At 40.9% G+C, this 15,909-nt stretch overlaps 1 protein-coding gene across 2 annotated transcripts in view; it reads left to right on the forward strand.

Moving 5' to 3' along the window:
* The first annotated feature begins 1,495 nt into the window (after window positions 1-1,495).
* The window catches only part of LOC6045091 (myelin transcription factor 1), a 32,112-nt gene continuing 17,698 nt past the window's right edge, over window positions 1,496-15,909 (forward strand). The window contains exons 1-2 of one of the 2 annotated variants that reach the window (XM_038248397.1): window positions 1,496-2,130; window positions 8,439-9,153. In XM_038248397.1, coding sequence (XP_038104325.1) covers window positions 8,517-9,153 — 637 coding nt within the window. In that variant the 5' untranslated portion in view covers window positions 1,496-2,130; window positions 8,439-8,516. The remainder of the gene's footprint in view (window positions 2,131-8,438; window positions 9,154-15,909) is intronic. The other variant, XM_038248396.1, reaches the window with a different exon arrangement.

Below are 15,909 nucleotides of genomic sequence, written 5' to 3' on the forward strand. Positions count from 1 at the left end.
TCAATATTTTTGAGTGAATATTGCAGATTGGAACGATTTTTAGACAATCGTGCAACTTGTGGAAAGCTCTTTACAAAATTGCACACCTAAAACTACAGCAGAAAAAACTGTCTAAGACACACACCCCAAAGCTCTGCGTCAAATCGATGATGATAGCTTTTAACCTGGACACTCACCACAGTAGGCAAGCGGGGTGGAGAGTGGGTGTGCATATTTGAGGTGTGAATATTTTCTGGCTGTCAACTTCAACGACTCCTCCACAGCCCTAATTTTAATTTTTATAAAAAAGACTAAAAAAGTTCTTTCAGAATAATTTAAAGTACAATCAAATTTCTTCTGGAAACAAATGTAATTTATTTTAAAAGTTGTACCAAAGATTTGAACGGTATACTAACGCTAGCTAGTTTTCGCTTGCTTCATAATAAAAAAGCCTAAATGTAGGCTAGGTACACTTGAGGTACACTGCTGCTCGATGCTAGTGATTAGTCCCGTATGTAATTCCGACAATGTTGAGTTGATTATGCAGTTTAGTAAATCATCTAAACTATTAGAAAAGCTAATATTTTATTTTATTTTATTCCATAAAAACGATTTTTTTTTCTTCAAATCCTAACGCAAATTTGCCTTGAGTTACAGTGTCAGTTACAGTCACAAAATATTTGCAACGAAAGAAAAGAAATACATTCGCAGTTGAAAATTGAGTAATGATGAACCCCGCGCAATAATTCCCCCAACAAATCTGGAAACTAATGTTCCTGTAAGCAACCACTTCCCTTCAAATTAACTTCATAACATCACAATCATAACCTCAACAAAACGTCTTCATTACGACGGAAACCTCAAAATTCACGGGAAATCCTTTATCGCGCGTCCCTTTCCCTAAGCCAGAACCACCTAAAACTAATGACCACCCATTTCCTTATCTTGTTTCCCAATCTCAACCTCGGTTGAAACGTCAACAAACAACTACTTTCGCCCGATTTCCCGCGCTCAAGAAAAATGACCACTCATTAACTCCCCGCGTCGAATTGTTCCGGCAAACATTAGCATAATTTCGTCGTCAAAAAGTCCGGGCGGCCCGTCTTCCGTCGGCACAGCGTGGGAACTGTCAAACAAAATCTTACGCTACCACTCGCTAGATGTCGCCTCGCAGCCTGGGGCGCACGTCCTCACCGATCGAAGCATGCCGCGGCACTGCCGCGCGTCGGAATCCTAACTGAGAGGGTTTCGCTCCGAGAGAGCAATTTCGTGGGGGTTGTCCCCGGATGAACTCTTCCGGGGGGTCGGGGGACGCCTGCGCAGATTTCGGGCGCCCGTGGGTGCCCTCCGGTTGTCCCGTTCCGTCACGTGGCCAGTGCAGTCGGGGTTTTTTTTCCCCCGGTCCCGGAATCTTTGGGACGGGATGGTATTGGTGTGTGGCCACCCGCGGGTTCATCCCGAAGAGAGCGCGACGATCCGGAGACCGCCCAGTGGACCCTGGCGCCGGGCCGAGTGTGTGGTTTTTGCGGAAACCACCTTGCAAGTTCCGGCCTTGGGTGGAAGGAGGGGGAGAACACATTCCGGACAATTCGCGGCGGCGGTGGCAGCGTGGTTCCTGGTACACTCCGAAACTCCGCTAGTTTGTGTGCAGGCCCAGTTTAGTTGCAAACTTGGCCCCCAAACGGACTCGCGAGCGTCGTGTGGCGGTTCCTCCGAGATTCCGACGCGTGTGTTACCTTAAGGTCCCCCAGGTGTGCGGGAACCCTGCGGATCGAATACGGGGTTGGTGTCCAGGGTGAGGGGCGACAAGAGGAGGAGGAAGGAGGAAGTACGGGAAAGCCGGATTTTTAATTTTTGCCCTTGTGGAGGTGACGTGCGTGTGGGCGACGTGTTCCGACGGGAATCGCGGGAGGGATAGTGGTGGGTGGAGGTGGGTAATATCCTAGGATTCCCACCCTCCCCTTTCGAACGTCAAGTGATACGGCGTGGTGGGGGTTTGTGTCACAGGAGTAGGGCGGGGGTGTGCTGAAAATCAACAACAATAAACGGAAAACTAGTGCAACAATAAGACGGGCAGGCCTTACAATTCTGAAGAGAGGGGAACGGGTCCGGAAAATCCGACGACGGTTCCACTAGTGAAGTGAGGTGGAGGTGAGTAGTGGTGAATAGGAAAAGGGGGGGGGGGTGAGTTGCAAGATAATAACGGTAATAAACAGATACCACTACCCCGTGTCTTCGACAGGGGGCCTTTCTTCTCCGACTCACCATTGTAGAGTACACTCTGTATTGTGTTTATTATTGTGGAGGTGGTGGTGGGTGGATTATACCCACCACAGTGGTGGGTGTATTTTGGTGCTGGAACGATAGTGGCGATTTAGGCGCTAGGTTCAACGCGGGAAGGGGAGCGTTATGGACATGGTTTAAATTGTTGTGGATTGCTCGGATTTCATCTTTGGATTTTATCTCTGGGAAATTTATTGAGATCATAAATGAATAAAGCGATAAAAATGTACACAAGAAAACCATCACAATATTATGACCTTTTTTCTCAGTTGTTTTTCTTGCTTTTCTGTTTTATTACTCATTTCGATTGGTTTCAAATAATGTCATCCAAGAAATGGTAATGTGATTTTGTCTTAAAAAAGGTGTAAATTAGTATAATGATTTTAAGTGATTCCAAAAACATTTTCGGGTTACATTTCGTTGAAAACTGACATAGGAATTTAATTAGACTATTTTTACTACAAGGATTACCTAAGAAAAACCAAGGCTTTGTTTGTTAAATACCGTCAGTGGGGGTGACTATGGGTCAAAAAACGATACACCTCTCGTAATTCCTTAATAACATAAACAATTTAAATAACATCGAAAATCTTTCAACATAGTTTTTTTCTTAGACTGTTTACTAACATTTTCCCAAAATATGGGGGATTTTGATGAACACTACCTTAAATGCCAATAGTTTGAAAATTGACCCAATCTTACCCCTTAGAGTGGGTGACATTGGGTCAAATGAAACTAAAATGATGCTCAAATACAACGATATGGTATAAACAAGTCATCCAACAGTGTTTCTTGTTTCTAGGGAATCGTATTGACATGCTACAATGTTTGAAGTGGAGATTTTCAAACATTTGGGTAGTTTTCGAGCAATTCCAACAACAAAATTAGATAAATGATTTTTCGAGAAGTCATTTTTGGCCAAAAACGTACCTCAGCTTAAGACATCTCTCAAAATAACAGGATTTATTCTCGGAACGAGATTTATTCAGCAAAGTCATCTTAAGATGTCTCCTACACAACCCTTTTAACAGGATTAAGTTTCATTGAGAAGAATCTGAGAAATGGTAAAATCCGTAAAAAATCACTTTGACCCAATCCCCCATCCAGACTCAATGTCACCCCCACTGACGGTAGACATTAATAAAATTAGGAAAAAACCTAAAAAATTGGTTAAAACTTGTATTTTTACCATTCCTGATAATTTTGTCTTGGAATGAAAGTATGTACTCAAATTGTTGAAAATAAGTTAACAAATTTCCTCAAGATCTGAAAAGTTCAAATAAACAGTCCTCTCACATTCAACGAATCGCTTTTACTCCCTCAAACAAACGAAAAAAAAAACACGCGGTAGGTCGGCGGCATCGATTTCTTCTGCCCTGAACCCTTTCGAAATTTGATTATTATCATAATAATGCGTATAATTTCTTCGGATCCCCCAGCCCGCAGCCCATCCCAACCCAACCGCACCACCATCAAACCGTCGTCAAAAGCCGTCGGAGAAAAGGTGGGAGGTGGAAACCCCTATTTTTCTCACTGGACTGAATAGGGAAAAGGCCGAAAATAAGAGAATATTGTCGCGGTGCGTATTATCTCATGTACAATAGGGTGACTTTGGGAGCAATTTTAAAGATTTTTTTTTTCAAATTTGTCTTGTTGTTTATTCGACCGTATTAATAATTTTTTAGGTTAGGTTTGGCTTTCGGTCTGTTTGGGGAATCAAAACACTTGTATGTTCTCTTCATCCGACGTTTCGACCCGATTTGGGCCTTTTTCAAGGAATCTAGGGGTAGATTTATTAGGTGCTTGACGGAGCATCCCCTAACGACAAACACTCCCATTTCGGTAAGCCTAGCAAAAGTGTACAATTTTTTATGTTTTTGTGCCTTACCTAATAAATCTACCCCTAGATTCCTTGAAAAAGGCCCAAAACGGGTCGAAACGTCGGATGAAGAGAACATACAAGTGTTTTGATTCCCCAAACAGACCGAAAGCCAAACCTAACCTAAAAATTCAAATTTATCGATATGTATTTCATCGCCGTCGAGCAAACTTGTCGTACGTGCCTTTGATGTAAGAACGCCATTTAATGCAGCTCACAATGCCTCACCTTTTGACCTTCACAGATCCCCAAAATTTGATTTCAATCCTGAGATATTCAACGAAATCCGAACAAACTCCGTGCATTTTTGTCACTTTACATATGAAAGTAGTTTCAATCTTGTCGTGCTATCTTGTCACTCCCTGAAAATTGATGTAAGTGCGACAACTGGCCAAAGGGATTTCAGGTCAGAACGCGTTTGACGCACGTACAAGTTAGACTACCGTAAACATTTTCAATTATAACTCGAGACTCCAGCAACCAACTTCAACCAAACTTCGGGACAATGCACATAATGGTCAGCCGTGTTTGTTATTGTTTACATTGCGTGCTTTCGTTTTCGTTTATTACATCAAAATGGCAGGTGCGACAAGATAGCACGACGACGGCGATTCAGTAAAAACGCATCCTATTCGAACAGAAATAGACAAATAAGTCACCCTAATGCTCATATGCGTAAGCATATGCAAATTTCATTAGAATTTTCCTCCATTCTTGCCAGAGTGTTGGTGAGGATGGTCAGGCCCGTTGATTGCAGCCAACGTGATCCGTGAAAAAGGCCATCGGGTGAAAATTTCGGGAGGCGGAAAAGGTCTGCGCTGGCTTTTGTTTACCAAATAGCGTGTGGTACCCATCGCAATTGAACCCCACATTTTCACCCTTCTTGGCCCGATTTCGGTTAAGGGGGGAATGGATGTTCTTTGTCCTTCTGTCCTTTTTGTGTGTGTCCACTGTTTTTCCTGTTTCCCCCTCCCGAAAATCCGCTGCGTTCATTTTTGCATTAACGCACGAATGTCATCATCATTTGGTTGTGATTTTATGGGGTGTGGAAAGGTTGGTGGGAAGGGACAGGGATTCTGGAAATTAATGGAATTATCGATTTTGTACGGCTTGAATAAAGTAAGAATATTTGTGAAACGAGTTATGTAATCTTATTTATTACAACAACAAAAAACTTCAAGTGGTGCCACCGGGATTTAATTTTAATATTAAATGAAAAAAAAATTTTTTTAATTATATTGTCTTTGATATTTATTTTCCGTTTCAAATGTAACGCCTGAAATATCTGAAAAAAAATGTATATTCTAATCTAATCTAATCTAATCAGACCCTAGCGCAGCCAAACTTTTGAAGAGATCCTGGAGAGTGCCTTAGGTTAGATGACGCCTAGCACTCTTCTTGTCATTCATTAACATTTGTAGTGCGCCATTGCACCGGAATGCATTGAAACATCACAAGCGTTAAAGCGGCCAGGCCTACTGCGTAAAGCCGTATCGCAGAGATGACTCGTAATTGGGTTGAGTTTGAGCACTGAGTGTTCGAACAACAACACAATTCTGATCAGACAGAGGAGGAAGATGCGTGGGACACACCACCATACGCTCCGAGATTTTGGTTGTATTCGTTGGGAGCACCATGCTAAGAAGGTTTGGTACTCCGGGACCCTCTGGGATGGGACATTGTATTTCCACGAATGCCCTGGACTCTATTTGCCGTGGTTATAGCGCCACAACTCGCTCTCTGTAACAGTATTCCTAATTCCAGTCCAAGCTCACCAAGTCGTCATGGCCTAGTGGTTAGCATTTTTGCTTACCAATCCAAAGGACGGGGGTTCGAACCCCGCCTCGAGCGACTTTGATTTTTCGTTCATATTTATCATTTCTAATTTCTGTGCTCTAATCTTACTCGTTGGGAGCAGATGGGCATCGAACCCAGAACCATTCGCTTACAAAGCGAACACCGTAACCAGTCAGCCACGGCCGCTCTTAATATCTGAAAAAATGAATTTTTGAAACTAACTGTTTAATGTTTTGTGTCAAAAACACAGTGTCACAGTAGATTAAGATGCTTTTTTTTGACAAATATAATAGATTACAGTGCTCATAATTGAAACTTCGGCCTTTATGCAAAATCAAGTAATCAAAGAAAAACACTGTTTAGTGTTCGTCACCAAATCTACGTTCTCATTAGAATGAGATATGAGCCGTTATGTTTTCACATCGGCAGTCAAAACTTAACACTTTTTTATAGGGATAACTTTACTTTACCATCCAAAGTAAAAATCTTGATCAGACAAAAGTTATTCTTCAACGGTTTTCGTGCAATGACATACCCTTCAACGTTGTTCTGTATCGTCAGGCGTCAGGCCTAGTTTTGGCGAAATTTGTGCATAAACAAAACACATTAAAGTAAATAAGCTTTGGAAAAAAACTAACTTTTGATAGTTAATGAGCAATTCCAGCCCAAAACAGGAATTTTTCAGGTACTTTTTTCTCGACCCTCTCCGATTTCAATGAAACTTTGTAGACATGTTATCCTACGCTAATATAAACAATTTTTGTGTATATGGAGCCAGTTCCACTCGATAATGCCATTTGGGAAGGGCGTAAGTGTTTTAAATATTTTTTGTAATTCGGAATTTAAATACTTCTGTATTTCAAAGCCGTTGCATCGTATCAAAAAGTGGTAAAAGACAAACTTTTAAGAAATTTAACGGGCTTTTCGATAAAAATAGACTGAAAGAAAAAAAACACTCAACTTTTATGAGATTTTTTAATTTTAAAGTTTAAAAGTCAAATTTTAGGGGGATCCAACGATTTTTTTTTCGTTCAAAATTTTTGTGAAGATAGCCTAAGATGTTACTAAAAGACTCACGAAAAATGCAGGATGGAGCAACTCACCTAAAAAAATACAAAAATCATTTACGGAAACTGTTTTTTTGAAAAGTGCTCTAAACGTCAAATTTTCAAAACCCGAATAAGGGAATCGATTCTCCAGACAATTTTACATAAAAGTCTCCATATTGACTACTGTCCTAAGTCCAATCCTTGTAAAGTTACAGCGGTTTTAAAAATAAAAATGTTGAAAAAAAAAGGTTTTTTGATGGTTTTTGGCAATTTCTATAAGGCAGACTTGATTTTTCACTCTCGAAAATATTTTTACCGGAAAGCTCGTCCAATTTCCCATAAGTTTGTCTTTGACCACATTTCAATTGGATGTATGAGCTTACAGATATAAGCTAATTACATTGCTCATAACTGAAAACATAATATTTTTTCAGTGTAGTATAGTAACCTGGATAGTAAATTAACTTATATCTGTTCCTGCCAAGTGCTTCTACAATGAGACAGTGGCATAACTCTGGCGATCGATCTCATGTTTTGGTCAGTGTTAGAACACACTAAAAGAAACAAAATGCAACATAAAGCTCATTAAAAAAATGCTGATGAAAAAAATAGAAAAAAAGTTGAAACTTGAAAACCAAAAGTGTCTCATTGATGACTACCCAAATAATGCTCGATTGTGTAATTTAAAAAAAATATTTTAATTAATGAATTTCTTTCATTTGAATGCACATGCCAAAAAATCAAAATTGATCAAATTAATTTTAATTCATGATTACATTGTGAGAAAATCTCATGTTCGTTATATGAAATGTTATAAAAAAATATCTATTTTGAGAGAGCAAAATATTTTTTTTATAAATATGCCTTCCCGTATGTAAATATAGTAGCTAACGGAAACTTTGTAAATTCCTCGCTTTTTTCCACTAAAATACAAATATCTCAGCTTTCTGTGGGTAAAAATTGAATGCTTGAAAAGGAAAATGATCTACAAGAAATTTCCTACAAGCAGCATGATTTAGTTTTGGATGCAACATTTTTGGGCTCATTTTGCGGAGTAGTTTTTTTTTAATTTTTCACTCAAAAAACTTTTTTTTTTCTAAAACGCCCTGCCATGCCCAAACACATGCTTTTATGGACTATCTTTGTACAAGAATTTGTTCAGGGGACAAAAAACTATAGCTTGAAGCACCAGACGATCACATTTGAATGATTTTGTTATGTTTGTTACGTGTATTACTAAAAAATACTCGAAAAAGCAATTTTTCATTCAAGCTCAGCGTTCGAGTTGTAAATCATTTTTCTATTTTTTTTATTATCTATCAAAACATTGACCCTGACATGCTAATCTATCATTATAAGGGTTAGATTTTGGCCACCGTTAAGTTTTTTTTTCGGACGTCCTACTCATAGATTGATGAATAATGTCGATTACTTCATCTGTACCATTCCAGTTTCACTAAACCAACAGTTCATCAACCCACGTGGATGAAGCATGTAGTTGCCACCCCGTTCCCAACGTTGCGTCTGCTATGCACCACCGTCCATCGTCCGAGGTGCACATCCGAGACCACGACGACGACGATCCACGGCCTCGATTCGACGACCCAGCGACGGCGTTCCGTTCTCGTATGGATCCATCCCCGATCCCGTTGAAACGAACTCCAACAACAGCAGCATCAACCACCACATCAACAGCTAATCAACAAGACACTTCAACGGCAGCCAGAACAACTGACAGAGGTCGAACCTCTAGCAGTGGCAGTTCTGGCATGCGAGGAGATCCCTCGGGTGTGGTCTCCGTCTCAACCGTCAGTAGCAGTACCAGCAACAACACAAACAGTCGAAGTTCAGATCATCAACAAAACCATCAACATCAGCAGCCTCAACAGCAACAACATCAGTCCCATCAACGACATCAACAGTTCCAGCATCACGGTCATCATCACAGCAGTCACAGCCGGAAGTTGAGTCCCGGAAGTGAGAGTGCCGTCAGTTCGTCTACCAATCGACCACTTCCCGGCACTTCAGGGTCATCAACGTCAACATCGTCGTACCATCCCGGTTCGGCCAGTTTGGATCGGGCAGCGGCTCTAATCCGACAGGGAACTGCTTCTTCATCGACAGGATCTTCGTCCGGAGCTTCAGCGTTACCCTGTGGATTGAAAGGTTAGTCAATTTATTGGAGTTTTTTCAATCACGATGACTTTCACGTTAAGAATCACTCAACTTACGTCAAGTGACACTTTTCATTGTCCTTTGTTTGCACCTCTACAAAAAAAAAAGAACCACCCCCATCGTCCACATCCTGCCCAAGGGACGACGTGTTTGGAATATTTGCTTTGGCACCCATTCCCAGCCCATCTGATTCAGCCTTCGGGACTTTTCCCAATTTTCCCGTCCAAACATGTGTTACATTTTCCGGTGATCCTGTCCCCCTGCTTGGAAATATTTCTTTCGGCTTTTTCTTCCTCATCCTCTCGCCTCGGCAAACATACTCCCACCAGCTATTTCATCGGGAGGGAGAGAGGGAGAGGGAGAAGGGGAGGGAGATAGTAGCTGATTAGAATTCTTTGTCCAGCAGTCCGGTGCTCTTGTTTTAACGTAGTGGATAGAGGGGATGGGAAAAGTGGCTATGGATGAGGGTGATAGGACAACACTAGAATGGTACAATTTTTTGTTAGAACATAAATTTAGAATCTGTTTAAGTTTAAAATATTTACGTAGAAAATTTGTCATTAAAATTAACAAATCAGTTTTTGATGACTGAATAACAAAATATTATTCTATGGAAGTTAAATACACCTTTCTCAGTTTTTCCAAAAAAAAAATCTAGGAAATATGTTTGTATATCATTTAATTAGTTTTTTATTTAGATGAAACTTTGACCATGCAAGTCTTTATATAATTTTCATGGCTGATCATACAAACTGGGTTTGTAAATGTATGAAATTCTTATCTTGAGAGGGATTTTCTTATCGATGTGGTGTTTTCGGCTAAGTTGTAGGTCATGATTAGGACTTTTCAGAAAAATAGGTACACGGAAAAATACAATTTTTATTAAACTTTTTGTGACAATAAACTGAACTACACAATTGTTTGTCAAACGAACGGGGTCACTTTTTAGTTTTACACCCTCTTAACACACTGCTCACACTTACTACCTAACGTTTAGTTTGAAAGTATTTGTGAGTCCCGTGCAAAAAGTGACAGTTCGTCACTTTTTAGTTTGATTTTGTCAAACCAACGGGGTACAAACTAAAAAAAGGTCAAACGAAAAAGTGACCAACCACCGGGGGTTGAGTGTATATGAATATTTAAAAAATAGTGTTTTTTGGAAAATATCTAAAATCCGGACAAAAAATATCAAAAAATAAGAGAAATTAAATTTGCAATCAAAAAGTAATTAAATTTTTAATTTTTTTTTGTACTGTTTAAAGAAAATGGCAAAATAATTTAAAAGGACCGAAGCCGAAGTGTAAACAAAGAGTCAATCCTGCTAGTTCCTTATGTAAACATCAACAGACAACATCGCAATGTTTTGCTAGAAATCTTTGATTTTTTAGGGTTTATGCCGGTACAAATTTCATTTAAAATTTTAATTTAAATTGATTTAAGTGTGACGTACTTCATGGACGAAACCAAAACATATTTTATTATTTTGTCTAAAATATGAAATAAGGAAAATTATATATTTTTCGACGTTTTCAAAAGTTAAACTTGAATAATTTTAAAATTATTCCTAAAATGTTGCAAAAGTTTCAATTTTTACCATTAAAATCTGACCAATAGTTTCCGAGATATCGTCAGTTGAAAATTATAGACTTATTAGGAGAAACTTGAAGAATTTTCATCGATTCGAGTTCTTTGGGATGCTGTTTCCAAGAATTTAGTTGCCCGATTTTGAAGATGAATGAAGAAGAAGACAATGATAGGAAATGTTTTGAGTTTTTCAAAAACATTTTATTAAGTGTTGCTTTTCTATCAAGAATTATTTGTAAAACTGAAATATCCGTAAAAAAATAAAGATGTATACCTAAAAGTAGCTATAATATGAAAACGGGATATTATATCAAAAAATATTGTTAAGTACTTGTCGAACTCAATTTCAATTTTGCTTCAAATACTATTTTGATTTTTGATGTTTAACAATGAAAAAATGTCCATACTTTTCTGTGGCTCAATTTTTGCCTTTTCAGGCCAATGCAAATTTGTTGTCCTCAAAAAATATTGATGAAAATTTAAATTTGCGTTGAGAAAGTTGTAAAATCAAAAAAAGGTGCAGGTGGTTATGTTCTACATGACCAGTATGACAAAGAACTTTGTACAAAACTCCTAAAAAATATTCTATTTTATTTTATATTTTTAAAACATTGCCTATGTATTTAATCTTAAATAATTTATTCCTATAAAATGTTTTCAATCTTTGGCACCTCTGTGGAAATAAATTGCCAAAACAAGTATGGTTCGGAAAATGTTCAATCAAAATGCCCATTTCCATTACCAGTTTAAAAAACCATGAATTTTGATACCCATATTGCCCCAAGTCGTATGGTTCGATTAATGTCCCCCCGGTAGAACCTTCCCGAGGGCACTGGCCACTCCGGGTGTGGCCAATCCAGTCAAAATGGCCATTTTCATTACCAGTTTCCAGGGTTGTTAAAAAATCAAAATATCAGCTCTCAGCAACTACAATTATCCCGCCTGAATATTCATGCCTCAAATATAACTGCTCTTCTCTCTTCATTGAAACTCTCAGCGCCGAAAATAGCCGAACACGTTTTCGTGTTTATCCACTCGCGATTGACATTTTCCTTTTCTCTCTCATTCCCGCTTCCACGTTCATCCTACCACAACAGCGTTTAACCACAAAAGCCGCCACAAAACCAATTTCGCAAACGCAGTTTAACGGGACGTCATGCGTGGTCGGCTCCTAATCGCCTTCTCGCGTTCTCTCATTGCAGTTTTCGGAGAGATTGAGAGACTATGCGGTTAGAGGGCATAGTCGAGGAAAAGGGAAAGAGTGATAGAGAGAGAATAACATCGCTGGGAATCACGAGGCATAAGAAGAGATCTCACAAGCTATAGTGACGGCCACTATACTCTCAGATATTTTTGGAGCAGAGATAATCTATTGATAGCTTTTTTATCACTCATTTGCAACACTGCCAGTTTCAAAAACCATGAATTTTGATATCTATATTGCCCCAAGTCGTATGGTTCGATTAATGTCCCCCCGGTAGAACCTTCCCCAGGGCACTGGCCACTCCGGGTGTGGCCAATATCCTATAAATGTGGTCCCAAGCCCATTGCCCCAAATCATTCTGGTCCGGTGACCGTCCTTAAAATCTTCATAAGAACAGAATTCCTCCCAATTTAGTGCACAAACTGTGTCTTTCAATGTGTGCGTGTGTGTGTGAGCAATAAAATTACCACCGTGGATCCGCTTTTGTCGAAACCTCGTAAGGCACTGAATTTTCCTGAGGCTATCTGATAGCTTAAATAGTTCGCATGAAATGTGGCAACAGTGGTGCAACATTCTCGCGTGACAGTTCCACGTAAACAGGAGAGGAGGCAAAATTTGCACCATGTTGCCAAATTTCATGCGAACTATTTAAGCTAACAGATAGCCTCAGAAAAATTCAGTGCCTTACGAGGTTTCGACAAAAGGATCCACGGTATTTATTGCTGCACACATTGAAAGACACAGTTTGTGCACTAAATTGGGAGGAATTCTGTTCTTATGAAGATTGTAAGGACGGTCACCGGACCAGAATGATTTGGGGCAATGGGCTTGGGACCACACCATATTGTACCTGGGGAAACCGAGGATCGAACCATGACTTGGGGCAATATAGATATCAAAATTCATGGTTTTTGAAACTGGTAATGAATATGGGCATTTTGACTGGATTGGCCACACCCGAAGTGGCCAGTGCCCTCGGAAAGGTTCTACCGGGGGACATTATTCGAACCATACGACTTGGGCCAATATGGGTATCAAAATTCGTGGTTATTGAAACTGGTAATAAAAATGGGCATTTTGACTGGATTGGCCACACCCGGAGTGGCCAGTGCCCTCGGGAAGGTTCTACCGGGGGGACATTAATCGAACCATACGACTTGGGGCAATATGGGTATCAAAATTCATGGTTTTTGAAACTTGTAATGAAAATGGCCATTTTGACCCGATTGGCCACACCCGGAGTGGTCAGTGCCCTGGGAAAGGTTCTACCAGGGGGACATTAATCGAACCATACGACTTGGGGCAATATGGGAATCCAAATTCATGGATTTTGAAACTGGTAATGAAAATGACAATTTTGACCGGATTGGCCACACCCGGATTGGTCACACCCGTAGTGGCCAAACCATGAATTTTGATACCCATATTGCCCTAAGTCGTATGGTAGATTAATAGAACCTTCCCGAGGGCACTGGCCACTCCGGGTGTGGCCAATCCGGTCAAAATGGCCATTTTCATTACCAGTTTCAAAAACCATGAATTTTGATACCCATATTGCCCCAAGTCGTATGGTTCGATTAATGTCCCCACGGTAGAACCTTCCCGAGGGCACTGACCACTCCGGTAATGGCCATTTTCATTACCAGTTTCAAAAACCATGAATTTTGATACCCATATTGCCCCAAGTCGTATGGTTCGATTAATGTCCCCCCCGGTAGAACCTTCCCCAGGGCAATTGCCACTCCGGGTGTGGCCAATCCGGTCAAAATGGCCATTTTCATTACCAGTTTCAAAAACCATGAATTTTGATACCCATATTGCCCCAAGTCGTATGGTTCGATTAATGTCCCCACGGTAGAACCTTCCTGAGGGCACTGACCACTCCAGTTGTGGCCAATCCTGTCAAAATGGCCATTTTCATTACAAGTTTCAAAAACCATGAATTTTGATACCCATATTGCCCCAAGTCGTATGGTTCGATTAATTTCCCCCCGGTAGAACCTTCCCGAGGGCACTGGCCACTCCGGGTGTTACCAATTCGGTCAAAATGGCCATTTTCATTACCGGTTTCAAAAACCATGAATTTCGATACGGGACCATCCATAAACCACGTGGACACTTTTTTGGGAATCTTTTAAGCCCCTCCCCTCCCCTCGTGGACAATTGTCCATACAAAAAAAGAAATTTGTATGGATCGTGGACAATCGCCATAACCCCTCCCCCCCCCACCTAAAGTGTCCACGTGGTTTATGGATGGTCCCTACCCATATTGCCCCAAGTGGTATGGTTCGATTAATGTCCCCCGGTAGAACCTTCCCGAGGGCACTGGCCACTCCAGGTGTGGCCAATCCTGTCAAAATGGCCATTTTCATTACCAGTTTCAAAAACCATGAATTTTGATACCCATATTGCCCCAAGTCGTATGGTTCGATTAATGTCCCCCGGTAGAACCTTCCCGAGGGCACTGGCCACTCCGGGTGTGGCCAATCCAGTCAAAATGGCCATTTTCATTACCGGTTTCAAAAACCATGAATTTCGATACGGGACCATCCATAAACCACGTGGACACTTTTTTGGGAATCATTTAAACCCCCCCCCCTCCCCTCGTGGACAATTGTCCATTCAAAAAAAGAAATTTGTATGGATCGTGGACAATCGCCATAACCCCCCCCCCCCACCTTAAGTGTCCACGTGGTTTATGGATGGTCCCTACCCATATTGCCCCAAGTCGTATGGTTCCGTAAATGTCCTCCCGGTAGAACCTTCCCTCAGGGCAATGGCCACTCCGGGTGTGGCCAATCTTGCCAAAATTGTCATTTTCATTACCAGTATCAAAAACCATGAATTTTGATACCCATATTGCCCAAATTTGTATGGTTTCGTAAATGTCCTCCCGGTAGAACCTTCCCTCAGGGCAATGGCCACTCCGGGTGTGGCCAATCCTGCCAAAATGGCCATTTTCATTACCAGTATCAAAAACCATGAATTTTGATACCCATATTGCCAAATTTGTATGGTTCCGTAAATGTCCTCCCGGTAGAACCTTCCCTCAGGGCAATGGCCACTCCGGGTGTGGCCAATCCTGCCAAAATGGTCATTTTCATTACCAGTATCAAAAACCATGAATTTTGATACCCATATTGCCCAAATTTGTATGGTTCCGTAAATGTCCTCCCGGTAGAACCTTCCCTCAGGGCAATGGCCACTCCGGGTGTGGCCAATCCTGCCAAAATGGTCATTTTCATTACCAGTATCAAAAACCATGAATTTTGATACCCATATTGCCCAAATTTGTATGGTTCCGTAAATGTCCTCCCGGTAGAACCTTCCCTCAGGGCAATGGCCACTCCGGGTGTGGCCAATCCTGCCAAAATGGTCATTTTCATTACCAGTATCAAAAACCATGAATTTTGATACCCATATTGGCCAAATTTGTATGGTTCCGTAAATGTCCTCCCGGTAGAACCTTCCCTCAGGGCAATGGCCACTCCGGGTGTGGCCAATCCTGCCAAAATGGTCATTTTCATTACCAGTATCAAAAACCATGAATTTTGATACCCATATTGCCCAAATTTGTATGGTTCCGTAAATGTCCTCCCGGTAGAACCTTCCCTCAGGGCAATGGCCACTCCGGGTGTGGCCAATCCTGCCAAAATGGTCATTTTCATTACCAGTATTAAAACCATGAATTTTGATACCCATATTGCCCAAATTTGTATGGTTCCGTAAATGTCCTCCCGGTAGAACCTTCCCTCAGGGCAATGGCCACTCCGGGTGTGGCCAATCCTGCCAAAATGGTCATTTTCATTACCAGTATCAAAAACCATGAATTTTGATACCCATATTGCCCAAATTTGTATGGTTCCGTAAATGTCCTCCCGGTAGAACCTTCCCTCAGGGCAATGGCCACTCCGGGTGTGGCCAATCCTGCCAAAATGGTCATTTTCATTACCAGTATT

This window comes from Culex quinquefasciatus, chromosome 1 (genome assembly GCF_015732765.1).
Source record: "Culex quinquefasciatus strain JHB chromosome 1, VPISU_Cqui_1.0_pri_paternal, whole genome shotgun sequence".
NCBI lineage: Eukaryota > Metazoa > Arthropoda > Insecta > Diptera > Culicidae > Culex > Culex quinquefasciatus.